At 35.0% G+C, this 18309-nt stretch overlaps 2 protein-coding genes across 2 annotated transcripts in view; both read right to left on the bottom strand.

Moving 5' to 3' along the window:
- The window catches only part of Macrod2 (mono-ADP ribosylhydrolase 2), a 1911462-nt gene that overhangs the window by 1206564 nt on the left and 686589 nt on the right, over positions 1-18309 (bottom strand). The gene's annotated exons all lie outside the window — the stretch shown is intronic.
- Positions 11583-18309, bottom strand: part of LOC104869126 (small ubiquitin-related modifier 1-like) — a 10392-nt gene continuing 3665 nt past the window's right edge. The window contains exon 2 of the mRNA XM_010634211.3: positions 11583-11701. Coding sequence (XP_010632513.2) covers positions 11583-11701 — 119 coding nt within the window. The remainder of the gene's footprint in view (positions 11702-18309) is intronic.

Genomic DNA, 18309 nt, shown 5'->3' on the forward strand with positions numbered 1-18309 from the left:
GTTAAGTTTTCATATATAATATTTGTTGGGTATTCTTTGAAGTTTAAAGAAGCACCATGTACTAGATTAATCCTTAATGTCTGTTGTAGTTAAAATACAATATTCTCTCTAATCTTCTGGTGACATGTATCTGAAAAGTAGTTCATTCTCTTCATTTTTCTTTCCTTACTTCTCTCCTTTCCTCCCCACTTTTTTTCCTGTTTTTTTAATGTCTTTTAGAGAAACTCAGCTGTATATTTTATGTCAAATCATCTCTCCTATAATGAAGAAATATGAGTGCACTGCCCAGGCAGCACTGCTCAGTCTGCAAAGGCAAATGAAAGAAGGTAAGAGAGGGAGGCTGGATATATTTTTGTTACCTCTTGCATGATATAGAAGTTACAGAAAAAGTAACATTTTTAACTTTCAAGTGACATGGGCCATAGGGAAATTTCTTGCAGGTGAAAGAAGCTCTCAGAAAACAACGAAATCATTTAGGTGTGTAGAGGTCGGTGTGTGTGTGTGTGTGTGTGTGCCTACATCAAATGTTCTGATGAGACAAAATAAAGAGGAAAAGATGAATGGAAACATTTATTAGTTAAAATAATTTTTTGTGATGGCTAGAAATCCCCATAAATTTATATCTTGGGTTATTTAAATAAATGCCAAGAGTGACACGGTTCCATTATCAATATCTACACCTCCATTTCTAGAGATATATCTAGTTTATCAGTTGATCTGCATAGCCATAGGATTTGGAAGGCAGAGACACTGACTATTTCTAATGGCCAATCCTGCATCCTGCCTAAGAATAACAGTCTCCTCAGGCAGGAAACCAGGATGGATCTTCCACCTTAGCATTTCTAAAAGTAATTGAATCAAAATGGTGTCATCCAATTTCAAAACTGCATACCCTATGGATACAATTCTAATATAGAAGCAAATAAATTTATTGAGGTAAAATAATCTCTCTCTTGTTAGAGTTCACGCTTATACTAACAAATATTTAAATCAATTTAAGAAACAATTGTCTACATCTCTTTTGTGTGCTATTGGCTTTCTGTGTGCATTACAACAAAAATATGTTGAATACATAAATCTGCTTCTCAGTAGCTTATAATGAAGATTTACAAAACCACTAAGTGTCAGGTATTGCACTAGGCAGTGGATCCAGTGGTTTATTTATAGTTCCTCTCTGGATGGACATTTGTTAGTGGGGGAGACAACCATTTAATAAAGAGTTCCCCAATTAGTTTCACGCGCTTCTATCTCAGACCTGACTCATTGTGATATGGAAGATGTTTACAAAAGGTTTATTTGAGCAGAGGTGAAGAGGACAGAAAAGAGTACTTAGAGCAGAATGCTTGAGATTCACCTATGAGAATCTCTTCTGTATGGTATATTGATTAAAGAATCTCATTTCTAAGGAAACAATGATTTCCTTAGACTATCATTTGTATTGCTTCTATCTCAGACCTGACTCATTGTGATATGGAAGATGTTTACAAAAGGTTTATTTGAGCAGAGGTGAAGAGGACAGAAAAGAGTACTTAGAGCAGAATGCTTGAGATTCACCTATGAGAATCTCTTCTGTATGGTATATTGATTAAAGAATCTCATTTCTAAGGAAACAATGATTTCCTTAGACTATCATTTGTATTCTTCAAAGACACATTAAACAACTGCTTCACCTCTTCCTGAAATAATTCTCTAGAAACCCTCTTGGTAAAACCAGACCCAAGAAGCCCATGTGGTTTGGAACTGTGATTAACATGGGGATGTTTAAATGCAGGAGATTCCTCTCCTACCATTCTTCTACAGAGTTCATTTTCTATATCATTTGACTCTCAAACTCTTTTACTTTCTCTTTTCCATCAAACTCTAAGCTGAAATCCTTTGTCACTGCCTGAAGCCTTCTGTCACAGCTTCCCATCCTTCCCATTGCCTGCTCCTTCTGAGTCTCCTTTAATCGACCTCCTTCGCCTCAGCAAGTTTGGGGGGAAAAGGGCAGAAAAATTGGGTTATTTCTTTTAAAGTCTCCTAGTGAATTAAATTCCTGACATTTAGCAGAAAAATCTATATGAGCTTGAATCTGTATTTGACTAAAAATGTAAGGAGGGAGTGTTGCAGAAGCCTTTAAACGTAGTTTTATCCATTAATGAAACATTCAACCTTTCTTTGTGCTTCTCCTTCTAATGCTCTACCACACTATTGTGGCTCACTAATAATTCCTATTCTCCATGTTTCTTAGCCGCTATTACACAAATCCTTCTCCCTGGGTATTTCTACCCCCAGTCTCTGACCCACACAAGGAGTCATTGTTGCAGGTGTTTAGCTGGGCCACATTCTCACTTTGCTTCTTTTTAAATTGACAGTATAAATTCAGAAAAATTCTGCAGAATGGCCTAGTGTAGAAGAATGTGTTCTGGCCTCCCCTCTCAGATCTTGCAATGCATGTTCCCTTCATATACACTATTTATGTTGAATCTGCTGGAGAGCAGCATTAGCACTGGGCATATGATGGGTGAAACTGGCTTCTGTAGGCTATTCTGGGAGCACACCCAACATTTGTAGCTTATTTTTCTACTTAAAAAGTATGTTATAAATTCCAAATAACCAACTCACAAATGAGCTTTTGGAACAGAATCCTTTGTAAAATGAGGCTGACAGCAATTAGAATGAAACAATGTAGATTGGATGAAAATTCAATTGAGTTAACCAAAAAGCAGAAAGATGAAAGCCTACCACACAAAGCCAAATAATTCCTATGAAAAGATATCATTAGCCAGTAAATTAGACTCTTTCTGAAATGTACATTAACTCTTTCAGAACAATGGTGTCTGTACACTGATGGCTTAGTGGTTTGAAAAGTATTCCTAAAATGCCTCCAACTAGTCTCAACTTTGGGACAATCAGATTCATTATTTTGAACTAGGACATAAGAGATATAGTTATTCATCAAATAACTAAGCATGAATACTGCAACAGAATACAACAGAGGCAAATGTGGTGGATTAACTAACAGTCAACTTGGAATGCCAAGCTGAACTGAATCAGCATGGTTCTGGGCATGGAAGACTCACCTGAGGATTGCTACTAACAGCATTAAAAAAAAGAACTGGAGGGGAAGATCAGAAGATTGTTGTCTGTTGATTTTCTTGGAGAAGCTTGTCGTGGCTGGTTTTTCTGATATGAACTTGGCTATCATAGAGAGAGGAGCTCAGGTTCTCGATGTCACTGGGAATGGCTGCTCTTCTCATCAGGGACAAAGTGAATTTCGCCTTGGGTGTCACTTCCTGGCTCCAGTGTAGATCCCTCAGCTTGATGGCAGAAATCCTTCACCCCATTAGCACAGGCTTTCTTGCTTCCACCAACTGTTCTTTGGGCATTCCTGGTACAGATCCTTGATATTGCCTTGGGCTCTAGGCCTCTGGATGCACTTGTGTGCAGGATATATTGCCATGGGATCCAGGCCCTTGCCTGGATCTTTCAAGTCACTAGTGTGGACAGATCTTTTGCACTTCTCTGCATTTGACTAAATATTATAAAATAATCCTATAAGTTATGTGTCCTGCATTAAATCTACTCCCTTGCAAACCCTAACTACAACAGCAGACAATTGTTATGGCTTATATCTAGACGTCCCCCTAAGGCCTCATGTACTCATAAGTGGGGCTTTGAGAGGTGACTGAATCATATATATGTATACTGGATCAGTTCACTGATGGTTTAGAATAGTTCTATGTGTGAATGACAGAGTTACTAAAGAGGGAAGACACATCCTGTATAGGCTGGATGGAATAAAAAGGAAACAAAGAAGGAAGTCTCCCTGTTTCCTATCTGTCATGCCATGAACTATTTCTCTTCTACCATGCCCCTCTTCCATGCCACACTGCCTTGGAACCAGTGGACTATGGACTCAAACCTCTACAAACTGTGAGCCAAAATACATCTTTCCTCCTTTAACTTGTGGTTGTTGGGTATTTTGCCCCGGCAACAAGAAATTAAGACAGTAACATAGTTTCTATAGTTTCTATTATGTGTTTACCTGTTAAATAGAAATATGCATCTTTCTCCATATAAACATCATGGTTCACAAAATAGAAATATTCCAAACTTAAATATTATAAAGTTCATTTTCTTAATTCAAATCATTTGACCAAAAGTAATCGCTTAAAATGTGCTAGAAATTTTCATCTAATAACAAGTGTTATTAAATCTTCCTTTCATTTTAAATTCTTATATGTCAACTCCTATAAAAGAAGAGTTATTACTCTGCAAACAAGAGTGGTAACAGCACAAGACAACTGCAGGAGTTGATCTCTCAAAATGAAAAGGCAAACTCCTAGTAGAGAAAACAGCTGTGCAGCATAAACAGTTATTTCAGTTGATTGAATTCACAGTGAAAAGCAGTCATGGTGAAGAGCAGTTTCTATTCCCAAGAGAGTCAGTTAACTTTGCTATATTCCATAGACATAAATGTCATCTTCCTTCTATTAAAGGAGTACCTATGATGTTGTAATTTGAGAGCTAGAAGAGTCTTTAAAGGTCATCTGGTCAAGGTGTTTTCAAATTGCTATCCTTCAGACCCCACAATTAATATATAACTTTCTGAGAGACAAGAAGGGACAATTTCCACATATATTATTTTCTAAAGTTTTTTTTTCTGGTAAAAATCTTATATCAGAAGCCAATGGGTCTTTAATTTTCTTGTTGCAAAGTTCTAATTCAACCACTTGGCTCAAGAGTCCCAGTGAGGAAACATCTTCAGAATAATTCAGCAGTACAGCTACAAGGCAGACCCTGGCTACAGATAAACAGACTGGGAACACACAATGCGAAACATTTATTGAGCACTTCAGACAGGATAGCAGGTACTAGGCACATTGTATATTAACTTATGAAATTCTCACAACAACCCTATGAATATGTACAATTATTGTCCTGTGTTTCACAGGTGAGGAAATTGGGTTCCTGTTTGATGAAGTAACAGCCAACAGGAAGTAGAGTCATAATTTAATGGCTGAGAGTTTATATTCACAACTATATCCTTAATCATAATGATCCCTCAACATATTAGAAAACCTAGAGAAATGTCTAAGACATGCTTTGGTGCCATAAGTTGACTCTGCAGAAAATTACTTAGCCACAATAATCTCCATGGCATACTGAAACAATTAGATAGCTAATTTAAATAATCCCTCCCCTAGCATACTAAAAACATAGCTGGTATTTAGCCAAGAGTACATTGTTTTTTATTTAGAATCTATTCAAATGATGAAAACCTTTTGTAGACATACTGCTAACCTAATTATTTTTAAGTGGACATATTTTGGAGCATAAGGATCAAAAGATGATATGCTTGATGATTCAAGCACCTCATTTTCAATAGTTTCAGAATGCTCAGGAAGTCCTGATACAATTTCCAGAACAGTCTCCTGGATTTCATAAGAAATCCAATGCAGGAGTTTAAGTGGTTGGTACCTCTTTATGACCACTGGAGGAACATGGAGATAGACCATCCAGCCTAAGAAAGTAAATATATTCTATTGGTTATCTGTTGTTGATCAACCACCTCAAAACACAGTGGCTTAAAAAACAAGTTTATTACCTCTTATGATTATGTGGGTTGAGTGGTTTTTCCAGTCTGGGACAATTTGGCTGGTGCTTGATGGTCTAACCTATGTGAGGGGCCTTTCCTGTGGCCTTTCTGTAAAGCTTTTCACTCTCTAGGAGCCTGCTAGTGTTTTTGATTATATCTAAACATCCCCAAATCCTCATGCACTCAAACAGTGGGGGCTTTTGGAAGTGACTGGTTCATGAGTGTGTGATACTAGATTAATCCACTGATTGATTTAGTATAGTTCTGGATATAGACGATGGACTTACTGAACAAGAAAGACCCACCATTTATATGGGTGGCACCAACCAACAGGCTTGTAGTCTTGATGAAATAAAAAGGGAGAGAAGAAAGAAATCTTGCCTCTTCTTGCCTGCTATGCCATGAACTACTTCTTCTCTGCCATGCCCATCTGCCAAGATGTCCTGCCTTGGACCCAGTCAATTAAAGACCAAAACTTCAACAAATTTAAACTAAAAGAAACCTCTACTCCTTTAACTTGTGGGTATTGAGTATTTAGTCCCAGGAAGGAAAAAATAAGACACATAGGCTTCTTCAGACTATGAAAAGGGTACCAGACACAAGAACAAACAAATCCAATGTGAAAGCATTTTTAAGCCTCCATTTGAGAATGTTTGACATTGTTCCATAGGCTAAAGTAAGTCAAATACAAAGTCAGAACAGGAAGAACCTCTTCAATGTGTGAAAACAGAGATATGAATTATGACATTCATTTTATACAAAATTATCACATCTCAAGTTGTTAAAGTTAAATTCCCTCAGTGCAGAGGTAAATATTTGAAAAACAGTAAGAAAACGATGGCAAATATTCTCATGCACAAAAATGATAACTCTGTAAGGCAATACATATGTTAATTAGGTTTGCTCATTTCATTATATATACTTAAAAACTATATATATGGTAAATATATAAAAGTTTATGTCAATTTGAAAAAAGAATAAAAAGTAAGTGAATTTTCACATAAATATAGTTTCTATAATTTTACTAACATAATATTTTTTCAAAGAATCAAAAATCCACCTTATGAATATGTAGCATCTCACTTTATATTTTAAATATGTCTATAGTAGTTTACCATAGTAGCTATAACAAATTTTCACAAACTGAGTCACTTAAAACATCATTAATTTAGTTTTAAAGTTCTGGAGGTCAGAAATCCAAAATCATTTTCACTGTTCCAAAGTCAAAGTGTTGGCAGATTGCTTCTTTTTGTAGGCTCCAAAAAGAACGTTTCCTTGTTTTTTTCATCTCCTAATGGCTTCCTATATTCCTTGACTTATAGACCCTTCTTCCATCTCCAACATACACCATTCCAATTTCTCCCCTCCAAGTACTAACCAGGTACAACTCTGCTCAGCTTCCAAGATTGGGTGTGTTCAGGGTGGTATGGCCACAGACTATCACTCCAATTTCTCTTCCCATGATCACATCACCCTCACCTCTGACACTGGCCACTATTTGTCTTTCATAATGACCAGGCCTACATCCACTTACAGACACACACACACACATGTACCTGTTTCAAGGTATTTTCTCTTGTGAAAGCTCTTCTGCCATATAAGGTGGTATATTAGTCAGCTTTCCTATATCTAGGAAAAAATGCCTAACACCCATAATTTAGAGAAGGAGAGTTTAATTCAGCTCATTGTTTCAGAGGGTTAGTCCATGCTCAGTAGCTCCATGACAAAGACATCATGAAGGAACGGCATTATAGAAAAAAAGCTGCTCATGTCATGGTGGCCAAGAAGCAAAGCACAGCAGAAAACTTCCAACTACACAAATACTGTTCAAAGGCAAATGCCAAATGACTCATGTCTTCCAACCCTCCCATACCTCCTACCAGCATATTCAGCTATGAATATCAGTGGATTAGTCTACTGATGAGTATAATGCCCCCATGATACAGTCACTTCTCCAGGAGTCTCTCAATCAGGTCAATTTGACAATTAAGATTAACTGGTATGAATCCACCACTTGTCACTTTGACATTTAACTACATCTTCTTAAAGCATACTTAAACTTCAAGTGAACACAATAATAAGTTAATAATCACAAATGACATCATGTTTGTGTTTTGTGTATGACCAAAAACACAATAATCCCTTCCCCAAAGTCTCAACAGTTCTAATGTTGTTCAAAAGTCTAAGTCCAAAGTGTTCTCTGAGACTCACAGCAAACACTTAGCTGTGAACCTACATCTTCTTAAAGCATACTTAAACTTCAAGTGAACACAATAATAAGTTAATAATCACAAATGACATCATGTTACTGTTTTGTGTATGACCAAAAACACAATAATCCCTTCCCCAAAGTCTCAACAGTTCTAATGTTGTTCAAAAGTCTAAGTCCAAAGTGTTCTCTGAGACTCACAGCAAACACTTAGCTGTGAACCTCTATAAAATTCAAAAGCAAGTTACATAATCACAAGATACAGTGGAATGGTGCAAACATTCCAATTCCAAAAGGGAGGAATGGGGAAACAGGCAAGAATCAGACCAAAGCAAAGCAAACCCCAGTAGGACAAATACTAAAGCACTGCATCCAGCATCTGGGTCACACTGTGTAAGATGTGAGTTCCTAAGGGCTTGGATAGTCCCCAAGATGGATAGAGACTTTTTGATTGCAACTCAGATGGTCTCTATTTTTGGTTGTTTCCACTCACTGTATCCATCATTCAAAGATGATTCATGTTCCTGGTATCTCTGACTTCCTGGGGTCTCCACTGGGCCTCTGGCTTCATTCCCAAAGTTTCACACACCACTTAGGAGCATATTGCTTGTTTTTCCAGGCCTTCTTTGAAACCTAGGTAGAAACCTCCGTGACCCCCTGGGCAATATTTGCATTCTGCATGTCTGAAAAAAATCAAGGTCAGTGCCAACATCTTGGACAATGCCAAGGTCTTCCACCAGCTCAAGCAGTTCAGGAATTCTTGGACCACAGGTACTCAGGCCTCTAAGTGCCCAGATGGCTCAGCATGGTGAAATGAATCCTGGGAAACCAGCTTCCTTGGTGATCCTCCTCAAATATGGGTCCCAGGGACTCTCTTTTCAAACACAAGTTTAACAATTCTTCACCCTTGGACCTACACTGGGTGCAGACTTGCTCATTCCTGAAATGCCCTCATGACATCTTTCTTCTCATTGCCTTTCATAGTACTTGGTGTATCTTTAATGGTGCTAAAGGTCTTAAGCAAACTCACATTTTGCTTCAAATTCATATTATTCATTTTAGGCAAAAATTTAAGTTTTTCAAGTTTTTCGCTCCAATTTTTGCTCCATAGTCTCAATTTAAATGTAGATAGAAGCAGCCAGAAGTATCCATGCCACACCCTGAACCTTAGGTTGCCTTGAAATTTCTACTGCTAAATCTGATCCTTAATTCTTAAACCCAGCCTTCAACTAGGAAAAATGTAGACACACTTTTTTTCTTTAAATGTAATATTCAAGGCATCTAGTCTAATGACCAAGAATCCTTGTTACCATATGAAAATAAGCCTGGCCTTTACTCTCCACAATCATATCAGCATTCTTGTCTTCTGAGTTCTGACCAGAATCTCCCATCAGGGACTGCATATAGCATTTTAGGCTTTTTCTAATCTGCTTCAAACTGTTCCAAACTCCTCTCTCAAACCAGTTGTAAAAAGCCTCTGAACCACATGGTCAGGTGTAATTACAGCAACAATCCCACTCTCAGCAGTAATTTTCTGTATTAGCTTTTGCATTGGTAGGCCAAAATACCTGAAACCCACAACTTAAAGGAAGAGAGGTTTAATCTGGCTCCCAATTTCAGAGGTTTAGTCCATGGTTTCCAGCTCAGAGTCAGAGACATCATAATGTCTCAAACTACTCACTTTATGGTGGTAGGGAAGAAGAGCACAGGTAAAGGGTTACAGTAAGAGATATACTCTTAAAAGCCATGCTCCAAATGATTCATCTCTTCCAACTGAGCCCCACCTTCTAATAGATCATTCAGCTGTGAATATCAGTGGGTTAAGCCACTGATGAGTATAGAGCCCCACATGAGTATAGTAAGAGTCCAGGAGTTTCTTAATGCAATCAGTGTGACAATAAGTTTAACTGATACAGGTAATATTCACAGATTCTGGAGATTGGGATGTGAACTTATACAGATAGTCATTATTTAGTAACATGCTACAATGTGTATGAATGTTTTTGTTGCTGCTGAAATAAATTGACAGAAATTTACTATTTCAGTATAACATATATTTAAATTCTAACATAGATCTTCATGCACTAAAAACAAAGTGCTAGAGCTTTAGGAAAGAATGCATTCCCTTGCTTCTAGAGGCTCCCCATATTCATTGACAGGTAGCTTCCTTTCCATTTAAATCCACAGTAAATCTCTTTTTTACTTCCTTCCATAGTCACATCTCCCTCCAATATAGCAAAGAAAGTTTAGGGCCTCAAAAACGATCAAGCTGGGGGATGGGGATTTAGCTCAGTGGTTCTGGTGCCTGTCTTGCAAGCACAATGGAGCGAGTTTGATCCCCGGTACCAAAAATACAACAACAATAAAAAACTAAATCTGTTTACCATTCCTTTGGGGCCAGGGACTTAGCTCAGCGGTTCGGTGGCCTGCCTTGCAAGTGCAAGGACCCGAGTTTAATCCCTGGTACCAAGTTGGAACCCACTCAAATAATCAGATAATCTCCCCACTTCAAAGCACTCAACTTTAACCACACCTGTATAATTTTACTTGCTATGTAGGGTATTCACAAGTTCCCAAAATTAAAATATGGACATCTTGAAAGGACCATTACTCGTCATCACAATGTTATTAAAATGCTGTATTTAAATAAAATTTCTAAATGCCAAATGCTATTGAACTGTACAAGTTTAAAAGTTTAAAAAGTTTAAAAAAAACTTCTAAGTTTTATGGTGAGTTTTCTTAATACAAGTCAAGCTTTTAAAATTATTTTCTAACTTTAAAGTACAGGTTTAATATTTATAAATTTTTCCCTTTTTTCAGTATTTTGCTTATAATTAGTGTCTAGGAGTAGCTAGAAATCTTAGCATAGGAAAGCAATATATAGTCTATGGTTTAGATTTCACCTTGATTTTGACAATTTAAAAAATTTAAAGTAAAATGTTGATAGTACTGTTGAATTGAATAGAACAGATAGTTATAATCAGTACTATTTTATTTCGTCTCTCTCTCTCTAAAAACTGTTAATGATCAAAGGTAATTAAGACACTGGATGCATTTCCAGATGTTCACTGGATATCTATATTCTGTCTCTTCTAATTTTAGCTTGAACATTCTCTCAGAGGTCCACGTGTAAAGGCTTGATCCCCAGGGTGGTGCTATTCAGACCAGGTCTTTAGGTCATTAATGATATGCTCTTGAATGGACTGTGAGATTTTGGCTCCCAAACAATGGGGCCAATAAATTATGGATGGGAACCTTCAAAGCTGTGAGCAATAATAAGCCTCATTTTTCAGTTTATTACTGTAGGTATTTTGTTATAATGACAGAAAGCTGACCAACACAATGACAGTGGAGAAATGGCCATACATGACTATAACTCTAAATTTATGCAGTTTTTGAAGTTATTAAAACTTTTCTCAGCAGTCAGCTATGTTTCTCAGATTTGGAAATCATTTTCAAGAACTGTTTCCTTTTTCTCTAACTATTGATATAGTACTTTCTTACAGGATTCACACTTGGCTTTATAAACAAGAAATTACCAAGCAACAACCTCAACTTGAAAATGACTCTGATAAAAGTACTTCCTTTGCAAAAAGACCTAAATCTTTTACTTAAATCATTGTGAACAAAATTAAAGTTATGCTTTAGAGTAAAGTAGTATAGACTATTTAATGGTGTTACTATATCTTTGCTTCTAATCTCTTGTTATGTTCTTTTCAGTTTTCTTGGTGTGGGATTTCATTATGTTGCTATGCTAGTTTTCAATTCCTGGGCTCAAATGATCCTTCTGGCTCAGATTTCTAAGCAGCTGAGAGTATAGGCATGAGTCACCACACCAGGCTTCATGTCATATTCTTGAACTCTCATTTTTCTCTCTTCATGACAGGAAAAACTTATGGTACGCTGAACCTCTGTGAAAGTAGATGAAGAAATGTATGATGACATTGAATAATTCTTGAAAATACTTGAAAAATATTTCTTACCTAAAAAATGTTTTCAATCAATTCCTGTTTTTTAAAAAATAAATGAGCCCATTTTTTAAAACCGAGTATGAAATTCTGATCTCCAATAACGACACTTCTATGTCACATTTTTGATGAAAAAATGTTGCCTTGCCAAAAATTCCCTTATAAGCATCATACAACCCTTTAGACTAACACTGAATTAAAAATAGGCATGGCAAGATTAATGTTTCAAAAATTTTTATAAGTAATTTTATCATTCCTACATTCCTTTATTAAAGAATTACCTTTAATTGTCTATTGTCTTTTTTTTTTTTTTTTACATTTCAGGAATATCTGTAGTGGAATGGAATCAGCAAACAGATAAATTCTTGAGTTATATAACAATACAGATTTGAAAGAACACTCTCAGTATTATCTTCTTAGCTCTTAACATGTGAAAAATCCTACTACCTTACAATCCAGGTTTTTGTAGCACATGTCTGTAATCCCAGCATTCTTGGAAGTTGAGGCAAGAGGATTGCAAATCCCAGGACCTTGTATCAGAATAAAAAAATAAAAAGGGCTAGAGATGTAGCTCAGTGTGAAGGTCCTGGGTTCAATCCCAATATTGGAAAAAAAATGACTACTTGTGAAGTAAAAATCACTTTAAAATATATTTAGATAGGTGAAAATGATTCATGCTCTAAAATAAATTGTTCAAATCAAATTGCAAATGTACCACAATAATTACACACATACAATATAGGTATGAATTGACATAAATAATTCAAATACTGAATTACATCTCACTTGAAAATTAATAAAAGTTGAATTCTATTTTGTTAACGATGACTATGTATACATGACTAGAAATGAACAGTGTCCATTTTGTGGTAAAGCTTTGCAATGAATAAGTCAGACTAATTATTTTTGAGTGATTTGAGCTTTTATTACTGAAATCCAATATATTATTAAGATGCCTAGCTAGACTCTCCTGATAATAGACCAAGGTGAGGCTTCAGCGCACACAAAGCAGCTGAAGCAGAATTGACAGTGGCACACAAAACCCAGTATGCTAATCTGCAACAAAGAAGCAAGGCCCACAAAGGGCCAAGATGGCAGAAAATCTAAAAAGAGTGCCGCACTTCAGTAACAAGATTTTCTATGAGCTCATTAATATTTACCAAAGCCACGAGAGCTGTCTTTTTCTTTCATTTAGCCACACATATCCCCTTAAAGTTATTTCTATATTGAGACAGCATTAGAAAAATAAACTACGCATATAAAAGAAGCCTCAAATGAAAGACAAGCAGCTTTTAAGATAAGCCTTCTTTCAGTGTGAGCATCTGCACCCAGAAGACCATTTACACAAATTAGCATATTTTATCTACTGTAAAAAAACACGAAATAATTCATATATTCAAGATAGTTTAAATTACTATTAGGGAATGCTCCAGCATTATTAGTACACCCACAAAAATACAAGTTCTGATAATGAAGGCAAAGATTTGCTACTTAAAAGAAAAGCAGTGGGAAAGATGTTTTCCAATTGTAAGGAGTGTTTACTTGAATTTAGTAGGGTGATCAAGAAGTAAGTGCTGGAACGCGAAGACCTGGATTTGAATTGTGTAGCTAATATTAGCTGTGCAAATACAGTATTGGGTGAATTATGTCAACTTTCTGAGCTTCAGATTTTCCATCTGTAAAGTGACTCAAAAGATCTGTCTTGTGTGGTTTTGAGATTTTTAAGAGTGTAGGATCAAAATTCTTAATACAAGACATGGCCCATTCAAAGCCTTCAATAAATGCTGAAGGCTTTTTTATATTATTTGTATAATTACAGTATATATGAGGAGAATTTTAGAGACTACAGGTAATATAAAACTTATCCATCATCTCACTACCTTGAGAGAAAAATTATCACCAATTGGTGCATAATCTTTGAGTTCTGTCTTTCTAGTGAGGATAAAATTGTGTGCATGAATTCTAAATTTTTATTTTATGGATATAGAATTCTATTTTACACATCATTATTTGGTTCTGCTATCCCTATCCTCCTTATAATGTATGCTATTAATACATTTCTATATTACTATTATTTACAAATTCATTTAAACTGCTTAAAATATGTCATTGCATAGATGTATCACAATATTTGGGACATATGCAAAATTAAGTCAGTGTAAACAACATGCCATGTATGTGTCAGGCAAAAAATATTTGTATACATCCTTAATTTTTACTTAACCTGTACTATTCAAACTAAAATCTCACAAAAATATTACAAATTTTTACTTCTTTTAACCTGAACATATTTATGTCTATAGATCTTACCTTTTTCTAATTTCTAACATTTGATTTTAGGCCAGATAATACATGCGTTTGTCTCACAAGTTTTTTTTAAAAAAATAAAGAACAGATAGTTTAAAATCTTGTCCTCATTCCTGTATCCTATTTATGCCCTTTCCACTTCATTCACCACACAGGTAACATTGTCATTATTATAGATATAGACTTTTAGATTTAATCTGTGAATATATAACTATGGACAAATATAATCATTTGACCCATTTTTCCATAAAGAGTAGTATACACTATACACCATGGTATATTTTGCCTTTTCTACTTGAGTTATTTATACATCAGTACTTAATGAGATTTTTCATTCTTTTTTCTTACAGTTGCATAATATTGCATCAAAGTTTTGTATAGTGAGAGTTCTAGAAGTAAAATTATGAGGTCAAGGGTTGGAATAATGTTGAGACTATTGGTTCATATTGTTAAAATATTGTTCTCCAAATGCCACACCAATTTAGAATTCCAACAAATATGAACAAGTGATGGTGCATAGCTCACAAGGTATACCTAATTCATCATTACTCTATAGTATTGTAATTATGACTTAAATGTTTTATAGATTTTTAAGTGAGATAATATATTTTATTGATTCCATTTGTATATTTTTCATAATTAGTGATGTTGATCTTTTTAGATACTTATTGACAGTTTACACTTATTTAGAAAATTATGCAGTTTTGTCCTTTTCTTGAATTTCTATTGACATATTTGTATTTTCCATCTCATTTTCCAAAAGCATGCTCTGTATTAAGTTTGAGAATTTCTTAAAAGTTAATTCTGTCTCTTTTAATTTCATTTTGGTGTTTAAATTATTTTAAATTGGCTGAAGGGGATATTTCCTTTGAAGTATGTTGATAATTTGCAAAAATAGAAGACTTAAGGATCTGCGAGGTGAATTCCTTCACATATGAATTTAGGCATTCACTTCAAATGTATCAAATACCAGTGTGTGCCATGGATTGTTGTAGGTATTATGGAGGAGAAATAAGTTTAAGCCTTCAAGGAACTTAGATTTCAATAAGGGAAATTTGAAGGAGGGGAAGAAGCTAGAGATAGTAATGAGTTGGTTGAATTTTATTTTGTTTAGTTTTTACATAGGGTAGGAGGAATTGAAGATATACATTTTAAAATGTATTCATTAGACCATATTGAAGCTTAAGAGCAGCATTTATTCTATTACTAAAGTTGTGTTTTGACCAGAAAGGAGTTATTCTTTTTGAGTTTTGCCATTCATGTACTAACCTGTATAATATTTTAAAAATTATTTTGTCTTTAATTTTATTTTGTCTTTTATAAATGTTTACTTGGCTTTCAGAAAACTGACTAAATACAGTTCTACAATTCCAAAAAACAATTAAATTCAGGCCTAAATTTTAACCTTGATTAAAGAAAGGAAACAACAATTAATATGCATATAAATAAATAGAAACTCAAAGTAGTTTCCCAGTAGTTCAGAAACATATAGCACCCATTCTCAGTATCAGAAGTAAAACAACCAGGTATATGTAGGAGAGTAACAACAACTAACTTCTAATTTTTTTATTTTCCATTTATATCATGCAAGTCACAACCTTTCTGTACCTTAGTTTCCTCATAGTCAAAGAAAAAATACTATTTTACAGAGTTGTCATGATGATAAAGTAAGAATTTCCAGGTAAAACTTGTGTTTCTGAAAGTGAACTGCTATTCCATGTTTTCAGAAAAAGCGAATGTAAAATGCAGATGTCAAACAAATATTTTACCTTACCCAAGTTGCTTGTGATTAGGTTTCATGCTTTTGCTCAGGTTCTATTACATTATGCTACTGTCTTTCTCTATTCACTATTTTATTATCAATTTCTCATTCACCTTCACTGTTTTCTTTGGCATTTAAATTATTATTAATCATAAAATATTTTCAATGCACAATTAAGCAATACAGATTGTCCTATGAATTTGATTAAAAACCCATGCAAGTTACAGGTTGTTGGAGGGAAATGGTCCAAATCACCTCTATATATCCCTCTGCTAGCCCCACAAAAGCATTGTGGGAATAGTACAAAATATAAAGGATGCAAACTGGAGAAATATTATACTTATTGTTCTTTAAAAAACATATTCAATGCTGATAATATATAAACATTATGTATTTTTGTAGTCAAATGACATGCATCTGAAACTTCAATGTCAAATACAGGAAGGGCCACTTTAGTTCAAGTAGTGTGTTAAAGTTTTTATTATAAAGATGCAGCAAGAAAAAAATGTACCCACTTCCATAAGAAAGTAGACATAAAAATTTCCCCTGAAAGTTTGAGTCATTATGGCATAATACAAACTGAAATTCAATTTCAATTATTCTCAAGTGTGGCTATGCTCTGTCTTTTATTCTTCTATTTGGTGAAATGACAGCCTTAGTAATTGAATATTAATTTCCTCAAAAAGGCATTCCAAAAGCTTCTTCAAAGAGGGAATTAAACTTATTAATTCATTCTATGAGAGGACAAAGTGCAGAACTTGCTGTATACAGAATAAAAAATCCTAGGGGCCAAGAAGATTTAATCAAGGATTGAAGGAGAAGAAAAAGTGAATGGGCCAGAAGGCAGAAAAATGTGAGAAGGTCACTCAGTTTTTCAAGAGTGGTGGTAGAGTATCTTTTTTACGCCTCAGCCAAAGTGAAGTAACAAAGCAATCAGAAGTACAAATTCCTCCTGAGATAGTGGCTAAAACACTGATTTTCCTGTATAATGCCGCTATAATTTCTGGTACAGTTCCAAAGCAAAGTTTTATGTTTTATGATATTGTCGACTTTAAGAGTACTTATGCTCTTTCTAACTTACATGGCCTTTGAGACACTATTGATTTCTCCATCTTCATAAATCCGAAAATACTCTCTGCCTTCCTAATAGATCCCTTACATTTATTAGTGTCTATCCTATAACAGCAGTTCAAGGTTGGAGTTATGAAAACATCTTGGGACTCATTTACCACAACAAAAGTCACTAAAGATTAAAGATAACATTTGTGTAAGAAATACTAGTAACACCTGCCCCCATATACACGCACTTTATTTTTTTCTAATAGATGTTATATTGGAAAATTAAAAAGCGGCTCACACTGCAGTCCCCTCAAAAATGCCTAAAAACTCTTTATCTACCCATAGTCTTGGTCATAAAATTTCCTTTTCTGTCAGAACAGTGATTCTCAAAAAAAAAACCAAGAAGACTGCTGCATTCTTATACCCCCTTTTCCATTCAACATGTTAAGATACTATGTTAGGAAGCCTCTGGAATACACCATATATTTTTTTAAAAAATGAGAGTAAAAAGAGGCAAACACCTCCTTAATATTTTTATGAAAATAAATGTTGACCTCATAGAACACTGAAAAGACCTTGGAACCACTAGAGTTCCAACATGATCACAGCACAGTTGTGTTTCCTCCTAACTCCAACATACATCTCTTTATACCATGGCTTTCAAGGGCACCTTCATGGCGCTAAACTCATCACTTCTCTAATGTCAAGGACTAATCATTACTATTTTTTTAATACAGGGTCTCACTATGTAGTCCAGGGTGGCTCCAAACTCACAATCCTCCACATTAACCTCCCAACTGCTGGGATTACAAGTGTGTGCCATCATGCCCAAGTTTATTTTTCTATTTCTCTTACTGGATTCAAGTATGTCCTACAAGGCGATGAATAGAGAATAGCTACTAAAATTATAGAAAACAATACTTTTGATTGACAGTGTGTATGTATACCTAGTCTGGGTAGTGTACAGATAATTTCTATTCTGTTAGAGTTTACCCTAGAAAATTTAATATGCATACTTAACTTACTAATATTTAGAGTTAATCTGAATCTTTCTCCTGAAAATAAAGATCTCTTTAAGATATTTTCTTCTCTTTTCAATGAAATTGAAAGAGAAGCTATACTTCCAAATTCATTCCTGGAAGCAAGTATCACTCTGATTCCCAAACCAGAGAAAGATACAACCAAAAAGGAGAACTACAGACCAATCTCCTTAATGAATATAGATGCAAAAATCCTTAATAAGATACTAGCAAACAGAATACAGAGGATTATTAAGAAGATCATCCATCATGACCAAGTCGGATTTATTCCAGAGATGCAAGGGTGGTTCAACATACGAAAGTCAGTGAATGTAATACATTATATTAACAAAGTCAAGGACAAAAACCATATGATCCTCTCAATAGATGCAGAAAAAGCATTT

Source organism: Fukomys damarensis, unplaced genomic scaffold (assembly GCF_012274545.1).
Source record: "Fukomys damarensis isolate Sample0158 unplaced genomic scaffold, DMR_v1.0_HiC HiC_scaffold_7, whole genome shotgun sequence".
NCBI lineage: Eukaryota > Metazoa > Chordata > Mammalia > Rodentia > Bathyergidae > Fukomys > Fukomys damarensis.